This window comes from Henckelia pumila, chromosome 1, assembly GCF_033568475.1.
Source record: "Henckelia pumila isolate YLH828 chromosome 1, ASM3356847v2, whole genome shotgun sequence".
Lineage (NCBI taxonomy): Eukaryota > Viridiplantae > Streptophyta > Magnoliopsida > Lamiales > Gesneriaceae > Henckelia > Henckelia pumila.
The window spans coordinates 81,531,819-81,542,788 of NC_133120.1; the positions used below are offsets into that span (position 1 = coordinate 81,531,819).

Below are 10,970 nucleotides of genomic sequence, written 5' to 3' on the forward strand. Positions count from 1 at the left end.
AGATAGGCACGGTGTCTGGCACTAAGTCGATAATGAACTCCACATCTCTCACTGGTAGAATTCCCGCAACATCCTTCGAAAAGACGTCCGGAAAGTCACGAACCACTTTTATCTCTGATAATGATCTGCTTGATGGTTCTAAGGCCGTGACAATACTCGCTAGAAAACCTCGGCAATCCCGTCTCAACAGCTTCCTCGTCTGAATATAAGATATCACCTGAGGAATATCACTGCTCTGAGATGCATGGAAAGTAAACGGATCGCCTTCCGACGGTTTCACTGACACTGTTCTCCGATGAAAACAATCGAAGCTCCATTGACTGTCAATCAGTCCATACCCAATATCAAATCAAATCCACTCAACGGCAAAACCACTACATCTGCACGAATGGAGTGCCCCTGTAGCTCCAACTCCAGCTCTCGGATGACACTAGAGGTAGTAATAATCTGTCCTGACGGCATAGTGACAACATAACCATTGTTGGCAATCTCAGAGGTAATGCCTATCCATCTGATAAACTCCAGGAAGATAAACGAATGCGTAACCCCTGAATCTAGCAACGCAAACGTGGAGTTGCCTCCAACTAGAATTCTCCCTGCACGCAGAAGAATCCCAACAATTTCATACCACTACTAAAATTTCTCCCAAAGATGAGTCACTAATAACCCTTAGTTCTAATCACAAGTAAAACATGCTTCTTATTCTAACATGCAGATAGGTAACCCAAATAACAAATTATTCCACAACAAAAATCGAAAAATATTACCCAAAAGAAGAAATCATAAAATGCTAGGGGTAAGATATATCGGTGATCAAGGAGGTATCTGGGTCTGCCTCCTCAGCATGCATCACGAACACTCTCCCTGTAGTGTTCTTCTTCCTCGGGCAATTGGCCATCTGGTGCCCTGGCTCTTTACAATGAAAACAGACGCCTGCTCCTAGAAGACATGGTCTCGGATGCATCTTCTGGCACTTCGGGCAAGTAGGATGTCCTCCAGTATTAGGGGCCCTGCCCCTAGGCTGCTGTCTCTGCTGCTGTGGCTTCTGCTGGTTCGGGCCCTTAGAAGGCCCAGTAAACTGCTTTTTCGCAGGAGGCTGCGAAGATGGTCGCTGAAACCCAGACTGAAACTGCCTCTTACTCTGCTGTTCCCTCTGAATCTCTCTCCTACCCTCCTCAGAATGCAAGGCTCTACTGACTGCAGCCTCATAAGTAGGGACGTCCGACATGCGAACGTCATGCTTGATTTCTGCCCTGAGCCCCTCAATAAACTGTCTCATCTTCTCAGGTGCACTCCCAGCAATCAACGGCACAAGGTGACAGCCCCTCTCGAACTGTCGGATGTACTCCACAACGGTCTTGTCCCCCTGTCGGAGACTCATGAACTCTCGGATCATGCGGCTGCGCACGTCCTCAGTGAAATACTTGGAGTAAAACATCCTCCGGAAGTCTGCCCATAGCATAGTAGTCAGATTCACTCCTCGTGATGCACTCTCCCACCATAAGTCTACATTACCCTTCAGCATGTACACTGCGCACCTCACCTTGTCCGCATCAGTCAACCCCATATAAGCAAAGATGCTCTCCAAAGAACGGATCCACCCCTCAGCAACGAGTGGATCTGTGGCACCTGTGAACTCCTTCGGTCCCTTCTTCTGGAACCTCTCAGCCACGTCCTCATCATGGGAAAGTCTCGGACGTGCCGTCTACTGCTCCAACAGAGCAGTAATCCCAGCCATCATGTTTGCATTGGCCTGCTCCAATGCTGAAAGAGGGTTCTGCGGAGGTGGGGATCCCCCACGCCTGTTAACTGGTCTCGGAGGCATTCTGCACCACCACATATTTCTTTACGTAAATCACCATGCATAACTAAGTACTTAAAAATTTTTCAGCTAACATAAATTCTTAAGTCTTAAACATGCTACTACTAAATCATACTAAAAGCAATTAAAACTTACAGACCGGTAGCGTGGATTTCTGAGCTCGCATAGCAGTGATGACCCCACCAAGAACGCGACTCTGATACCAATTGAAACGACCAAATTTTCTAAAATAACATATGCGAAATTTTTTTTTATCCTAAGTAAAATAAATGTACATACATGCCCATACATATATGCACAACAATAAACAGATTTAAAAAAATAACTTAAATAAAATGCAACATTTCATACTTAAATATCTGAGTCAAACTTAAATAAAATACTGTCAAAACAATTAACTTAAAAGTTTGCATGCAATAAAATTACTTAATAAAAATAGTATTAAAATTTGCCACTGAAAAGACTTAAAAGAAATAAATAAATAACAGAGTTTAAAATTCTTAAAAATATTCATAATGACTCAGACGACGGCCGCGGGAGATCACTGCCTGTCTGCTCATACGTTCTCGCCGCCGGTAGGTACTACATCTTCCTCTACGTACTCACCTGCACCATATAAGTGTAGTGAGCCTAGAGGCCCAACATGCTAACATAACAAGGATTTAAAATAATTTAAATCACTGAAGTACTAATACATAACATATACATGAATGGGCATGCTTAAAAGTCATGAATCATAACTTAAAATCTTGCTTAAACTTGATCTTAAATATAATCATATAATACATACATAAACATTGTTGAGCATAACATTTTTCTAACATCGCATGGTCATATCCATAGTGTAACCTTAAACTTAAATGGTTCGACTGATCAGTCTCTTAAAACCAACGTATGCGGCGGTGACGAATCACCTCTTGCTGGTAGTAAACTACCCTTAAATTGACAGTAAACTGCCCTTAACATGTGGGGGCTTGTCCCCCTTAAATTGTCACACTACTTCAACTTTCAACATAAAATTATTTTCTTGCTCAACCTTAAACATTAAATCATGCCATAAAATTATTTCATGAATGCATGTACTTAAATAAAAATGTGTGTCCTTCATATATATTTAATTTAATATTTATACTAACATATAAATACTAAAATAACTTTCATGCATAAAATAATTAAATATATAATTAAGACACATGCAATTTCTCATGGTTTGTACTGAACTGCTGGCTCTAACACTCAAACCCATTTTCTTAAATTCTGGCCCATTAACACTGAGACTGACCCATTAACATACTTAAGCCCATTAACACATTTCTAAGCCCAATAAATCAATTAAAGCCCATTAGCACATACTTGACCCAATAACAACTTAATCTGACTCAATGGGCCCAAAAGCCCAAAGACTGGCCCAATAACTTTCATGGGCTCCCAAGCCCATAAAAATTATCAGGCTAACTTAATTTAATTTAATTAAGCCCAATAACAATTAAATTCAACCCAAATAATTAAATAAAACCCAATTAAATTTTTGGATTTAATTAGGCCCATTTAACACTTAATTAAACTTAAAAATTAAAAATAAAAATACCCGAGCCCGACTCACTTAACCCGACCCGGACCCGGACCCAACTAACATAACCCATGACTTTCCAGACCCGACCCGGACCCAACAACCCGACCCGGATCCACTCTAAACCCTAAAACCCGATCCTCCCTCTTGTATAGCCCTCGGCCGCGAGCAGCAGCCACTCCATGGCTGCTGCCGGCCTGCTTCGGCCTCCCCTGGCCGGAGCTCTGCCGCCCAGACGTAGCCCACGTCTGGGCGGTCCTAACCTGACCACAACCCCAGCCCCATGCAGCCTTAGCCACCTAGTCGATAGCCCCTTCCTCTGAACCCTAAACTGCGCACAAATGACCCGATCTTGCACCAGCCCTTACCTGGGCTCGTTTGGCTCGAACCCCTCGAGCCACTCGAGTCCAGACCATCCTCACACAGCCTAGGAACCCTTGGCCAGCAGCTGGACGCACCCATGGCAAATAAAACGTGGGCATGATTCAACAAATACATGAACAAGGCGCATACATCCAAACCAATCTCGATTTCTCTGAAATTTTTTTTTGAATAAATCTGATACTTACACACACACACGCATAAACACTGATATGGCATAAAGAAAATGAAAAGAAACATGCCTAGCACCGAAGGTTGAAGAGAAGTAGGCGTAGATGACGATTTCGGGACGACGGGACGATGATCAACCACCTTGGAAGCTTAAACTCGATCTCCTATGGATTTTTCTGGGCTGGCACGATGAAAGAGGTGAAGAACAAGGGAGGAGGTGGCGGCTGAAGGCTTGAAGACGTAGGTTTGGGTAGATTTAGGGTGTAATTTAATTAAAACAAAGTTTTGGATAATTAAAATATTAATAAGGGTTTTAAATATAAAATATATAACTTAAAAACTCTAAATAATACGTAAATATCTGATAACTAATTTAAAATCGTGAAATATAAATTTTAGGGAATTTTAAAGGTAATTAAAAGTCAATATTTTGGCTAAATTTGGATAAAAAGGGACTCCTAAAATTATATAAAATCAAATACTGAAAATTTTGAGGAAATAAAACTCAAAATAATATTTTGGGCTCTAAAAAGACTCATAAAAATAATTTGGGTAGAAAGTTGTCATCTCGTCCGTCCACGGTCCCGTCTACGCGATAAAATAACTAAATTTCCATAAATCATGAAAAATCTCTAATTATGGGTTAAATGCTTAAAAATAACTTAAAACATGCACGAATAATTTCACATAATTATTTAACCCATAATCTAAAATTCTAAATAAATAAAATCCCTAATTATGCATGCGAATTTACGTACTAAAAATAATGGGTGCTACAGTTTGCTTCGTAGATCTCCAAGATATAGTTGTTCTACCATAAGTAAATAAGTACCCAGTTTGTGATTTTCCTTTATGTGGATCAGATAGATACCTAGCATCTGCATAACCAATCAATTGCAAATTACAAGCATTAGAGTAAAATAAACCCAAATCATGAGTGCCCTGAAGATTTCTAAATAAATGTTTAACTCCATTCCAATGCCTTCGTGTAGGAGAAGAACTATATCTTGCCAACAAATTTACAACAAATGATATGTCCGGTCTAGTACTATTATCAAGATACATCAATGCACCAATTGCACTAAGATATGGTACTTCTGGACCAAGTAGTTCTTCTTGCTCATCACGAGGTCGAAAAATATCCTTTTCCACATCAAGGGATTTAACAACCATGGGCGAACTCAATGGATGGGCTTTATCCATATAAAATCGCTTCAACACTTTTTTTGTATATGTGGATTGATGGACTAAAATTCCATCTGCCAGATGTTCAATTTGTAAACCAAGATAAAATTTTGTTTTGCCTAAGTCTTTCATCTCAAATTCCCTTTTCAAGACATCAACTGTCTTTTCAAGTTCTTCGGGACTTCCAATGATATTTAAATCATCGACATATACAACAATAATGACAAACTTTGATCCATTCTTTTGAATAAAAACACATTGACAAATTGGATCATTTTTGTAGCCTTCTTTCAACAAATAGTCGCTAAGTCTCTTGTACCACATGCACCCAGATTGTTTTAGTCCATACATGGATCTTTGTAGTTTAATGGAGCAAACGTTTGCAAAATTTAAAGCAAATGCTTCTGATATCTTAAATCCTTCAGGAATTTTCATGTAGATATCATTATCAAGTTTTCCGTACAAATATGCAGTAACAACGTCCATAAGACGCATTTCAAGTTTTTCTTGTGCGGCCATGCCAAGAAGATATCGGAATGTAATTGCATCCATCACAGGAGAGTACGTCTCTTCATAATCAATACCGGGTCTTTGAGAAAAACCTTGTGCTACTAATCGAGCTTTGTATCTAGTCACTTCATTTTTCTCATTTCGTTTTCGTACAAAAACCCATTTACAACCCACGGGAATTATCCCTTTTGGTGTTTGGACAACAGGTCCCAAAACCTCACGTTTTGCTAGCGAGTTTAATTCTTCTTGTATTGCCATTTTCCAATTTGACCAATCATGTCTATTACGACATTCAGTAACAGATTTAGGATCTAGATCATCATCTTCATTAACAACATCAAATGCCATGGCATATGCAAACTTATTGTCGACAATAATTTCTGCTCGATTTAATCGTTTCCCCATTTTGACATAATTTATCGAGATCTCTTCATTGTCAAGTACTTGAACTTCATTGGGGATTTGATTATTAACTTTTTCAGAGTTATCAATCAATGAATCAGATGTCTCAATATGTTGATTCATATTATTTGCTCCTTTTTTTTTCGTGGATTTTTGTCTTTGGACCCAATTGGTCTACCACGCTTGAGTTGAGCAATTGACTCATCATTTGATGTTTCTTTGGGAACATCAATATGTGCTGGAGCATTAGCAGCCGGTAAGTATGACTTAGTCACCCTTTTCACATCACTAAATGCATCGGGTAATTTATTTGCAATATTTTGCAAGTGGACTATTCTTTGAACTTCAAGTTCACATTCACTTGTCCGATGATCAAATTGATGTAGTGATGCATTCCAAGTTAATTCACTTGGTGATCTCATATTTTCTCCCCCTAATGTTGGAAATTTTGTTTCATCAAAATGACAATCGGCAAATCGTGCCGTGAAAATATCTCCCGTCGTGGGCTCTAAATATTTGATAATCGAGGGAGAATCATATCCAACATATATTCTCAATCTTCTTTGAGGACCTATTTTAGTGCGTTGTGGTGGACTAATTGGAACATACACCGTACACCCAAAAATTCTTATATGGGAAATATTAGTCTCTTGGTCAAAAACTAATTGTAAAGGGGAGAATTCATGATAACTAGTAGGTCTAATGCGTATAAGTGTTGCTGCATGCAAAATAGCATGTCCCCAAACTAACGTGGAGAGTTTCGTTCTCATCATTAATGGTCTAGCTATTAATTGGAGACGTTTAATCAATGACTCAGCGAGACCATTTTGTGTATGAACATGAGCAACAGAATGTTCAACAATTATCCCAATTGGCATGCAATAGTCATTAAAATTTTGGGATGTGAATTCACCGGCATTATCAAGACGAATCCTCTTAATAGGATATTCTGGAAATTGTGCTCTTAATCGAATTATTTGAGCCAATAATCTAGCAAACGCTAAGTTGCGAGATGATAGTAAACATACATGTGACCATCTTGTTGATGTATCAATCAAAACCATAAAATATCTAAATGGTCCACATGATGGGTGAATTGGTCCACAAATATCACCTTGTATTCTTTCCAAAAATGTAGGTGATTCAATACCAAATTTAGTCGGTGAAGGCCTAATAATTAATTTGCCTTGAGAACATGCATCACATGAGAATTCTTTAAAATTTAGAACCTTCTTGTTCTTTAATTGATGCCCATGTGAATTTTCTATAATTTTTCGCATCATTGTAGAACCAGGATGTCCCAAACGGTTATGCCAAGTCATAAACGTATTCATATCAATGACTTTTTGATCAACTGTGGCATTGATCTCTACTACATTTATTTTTGTGTAGTATAAGTCAGAAGTAAATGTCGGTAATTTTTCAACAATGTATTTCTTTCCCGACATTTCTTTCGTAATAAAAAGATATTCTTTTTCTTCTTGGCTTACAGTCTCAATATGATATCCATTTCATCGGATATCTTAAAATCTCAATAAATTCTTTTGAGACTTAGGAGAGAATAATGCATTATTGATAATAAAATTTGTCCTTCCATGTAATATAATATTTTCTCTTCCGGAGCCTTCAATAATGTTTGTACTACCACAAATTGTGTTGACATTATTTTTTATCATTTGCAAATATGAGAAATATTTATCCTTCTTAAATATAGAATGCGTTGTCGCACTATCAACAAGACATAAATCTCCATCATTGACTTCATGTCCAAAGTCCATATTCTATTCAAAATAATAAAATTAATAAGAATAAAAAAATATTCATAATAAAGACAATATGAAATAAATAACTTTTATTCATAATAAAAACAATTAAACCAACTTAATATTGTCTCAAATAAAAATAACTCAAAAACATTACACTTAAATAAATCAAAACATATAACTAAACGATAGATAAAATATTTAATAATTCTACACGTTGCCATCTCCAATCAAATGATCAATTCTCCCATCTGGGTCTTCAAAGAAATCAGAGACATCGAAAGGTGCTGAGAAGGATGAGACTTGGCTTAAATCTTCACCTTGATAAATAAAATCAGTCTCTATATCTCTTGCCTTTTCTTTTGATGCTTGGTAGAGATAAACAAGGTATTTGGGCGTACGACAATTTTGATACCAATGCCCTTTTATTCCATATCTATAGCACTCATTTTCTGATTTCTTTGGCATATTATTTTGACCAATTTCAACATTCTTTGCTTGGCCATTACCCCATTTTTGATAATTTGTATTCTTTTGATTGCTATGACTATAGTCACGTGGCTCTTCATGCCCACGATTATACGGATGAAAGCGTCCTCGACGGTGCTCACGTCCACGTCCACGGCCACGACCACGTCCATGACCATGACCACTACCATGACCAAATTCGGTCTTATTTTGTTTTCTTTTTTCATCATGCATCGCCACATTCACTTCAGGGAATGGGTTGGCTCCAATGGGACGGATTTCATGATTTTTCATCAATAATTCATTATTTTGCTCAGCCACAAGCAAACATGAAATCAATTCAGAATATTTTTTGAAGTCTGTCTCTCTATACTACTGTTGCAGGAGAACATTAGAGGCATGAAACGTGAAATATGTTTTTTCCAATAAATCATCATCAGTTATTTTTTCTCCACACAATTTCAATTGTGAACTGATGCGAAATAATGCAGAATTATATTCACTTACAGGCTTAAAATCTTGTAAGCGCAAATGCATCCAATCATAGCGTGCTTTTGGGAGAATCACCGTCTTTTGATGGCTATATCTCTCTTTCAAATTATTCCACAGATCAAGAGGATCTTTTATCTTCAAATACTCAATTTTCAAACCATCATGAAGATGGTGACGAAGGAATATCATAGCCTTTGCATGGTTTTGCGGTGATTCATTATTTTCATCTTTGATTGAATTTCCAATACCCATAGCATCTAGATGTATTTCAGCATCTAGTATCCAAGAGAGATAATTCTTGCCGGAGATATCAAGAGCGGCAAATTCAAGCTTTGAGATATTCGACATGATGAAATCTAAAAAAAAAATTAAGAATCATATAATATTCATCAATAAATGATAAAATAAATTCGAACATGTATTTAAGATGATAATTCATGAAATAGACATAATTTAATAAAACAGACAAAATAATATGAGTTGTATTCATATATATGTTATGCTCATGCGTATGCGTAGATTTAATAAATCAAATCACCAATCAAAATGCTAAAATTTGATAATGATGTATAATCAAGTAGCCATGCTTTTAATTCAATGAATTTAACAAAACAAAGAAAACATGAATTAATGGAAGGCATCCACGTAAGTTAACATATGCAGTTTAACAAATAAAAAGAAGATGATGAACTAGTCACGTGTCGCGAATGAGAAAAGCAAGCATTAAAAATTCACGAAGTGAACGATGAGATGCGTCTACTTTTCACGGTGATTTTTGTTAAAAGTGATAGCAAATCGTGCTGATAACGTGTTATACAATAAAGGATAAACTAACCAAAGAATATATATGCAAAAAAAACAAGTAAATTCAATATATCAAAAGTATTACATGAGTGACCTATTTATAAGTACAAGAAATTCTCAAGTATGGTAACTATGCAATTACAAGGAAGTGATATTATCTTGATTCTTTACCATCTTTCGAAGATTTAATTATGATTTTCTTCGATCACCCAAATCTTTGACATCCATAATATTGCAACAAAAGTTTAATTAACAACAAATCCAGTCATTGTTATATTTGAAAATCTCCTACTATATATCATCCTATATTCTATTCCTCCAACGCAAAAACCAATGCACTTGTGGTGTCCTCATAACATTTCTCCATCATTTTCGATTTATCGAGGAAGAATATATCATAACAAAAATAATTTTGGGTTCCAACTTCCAAACATTAAAACATAAACTATCCCAAAACCAACTTGAAACATCAATTAAAAAACATACACTTGTATTTGTGGCTACCTACTAAAATCTTACAATCGGGCACGGATCATTTGTTGTGTTGGCCAACACAACATATGGTGATGTGCACCAAACGGCGCCATTTTGGCCTTTTTTTTAAAAAAAATTTGTTTTGGCCTTTTTGTTTCCACGTACAGTTTCATTCTTTTTTTTTTTTTTCAATTTGTTTTGGCATAAATTTGGCTTAAATTTATACAAAGTGCCACAAACACGTGCACAACTGTGGGTTAAATTTATTTAATATGAAACAATATTAATTTAAATAATGCTTATAAAATTAAATATTATTATATTAATAATAATATTTTTAACTATTTCTACATATCATATTTTCGAATTTGTACCTTGAAGTTCTTTTTTTCAATGAATAAAATTATAAAAAATATATTATTAACATGCTAATGTTTGAATTAAAATTTATAATATTTTTATCATTAAAATATAAAATAAAACTAAAATTTAGCATTACATTTAAATAATAGTGTTTGCAACCTCTAAAATAAGTTATTATAAGGGGAAAGTCTCGATAAATCCCAATGAGCAATCTCAAATGATTCCTCAGTCACTGTGTAAGAGTTTATGTGTTTTAGCTCCCTGACAAATGTCTGCAATATGTTTGAGATCCCTATCCATGACCAATTGACAAAACTACCCCCAATTTCTTTGATAACCCCACAATACCCTTTCTTCATTTTTAAAATACTTAATATTATCAGAGTCAGACGTTTATTTCCCTCCTTCATCAACCAATTCTTCTTCGACGACAGAAAGCACTGATCTTTAGCGACAATCTGCTTAGTCTTGATGATGGCACCGATGACGAGGAGAGGCAAACATTCGAAAGAGAAGTCAGGTTCAGGCACCGGTAAAGTGAGAAAGGAAAAAAAATCGCCAAATA

The 10,970-nt window shown here is 36.3% G+C and overlaps 1 protein-coding gene across 1 annotated transcript; it reads right to left on the reverse strand.

Moving 5' to 3' along the window:
• Nucleotides 1-8,014: 8,014 nt before the first annotated feature.
• On the reverse strand, nt 8,015-9,112 carry LOC140866253 (uncharacterized). Its single transcript, XM_073271205.1, has 2 exons — nt 8,780-9,112; nt 8,015-8,644 (listed from the first exon to the last, which is right to left on the reverse strand). The coding sequence occupies exons 1-2, from the start codon at nt 9,110-9,112 to the stop codon at nt 8,015-8,017; spliced, it is 963 nt and encodes a 320-aa protein (XP_073127306.1).
• Between the last annotated feature and the right edge of the window lie 1,858 nt (nt 9,113-10,970).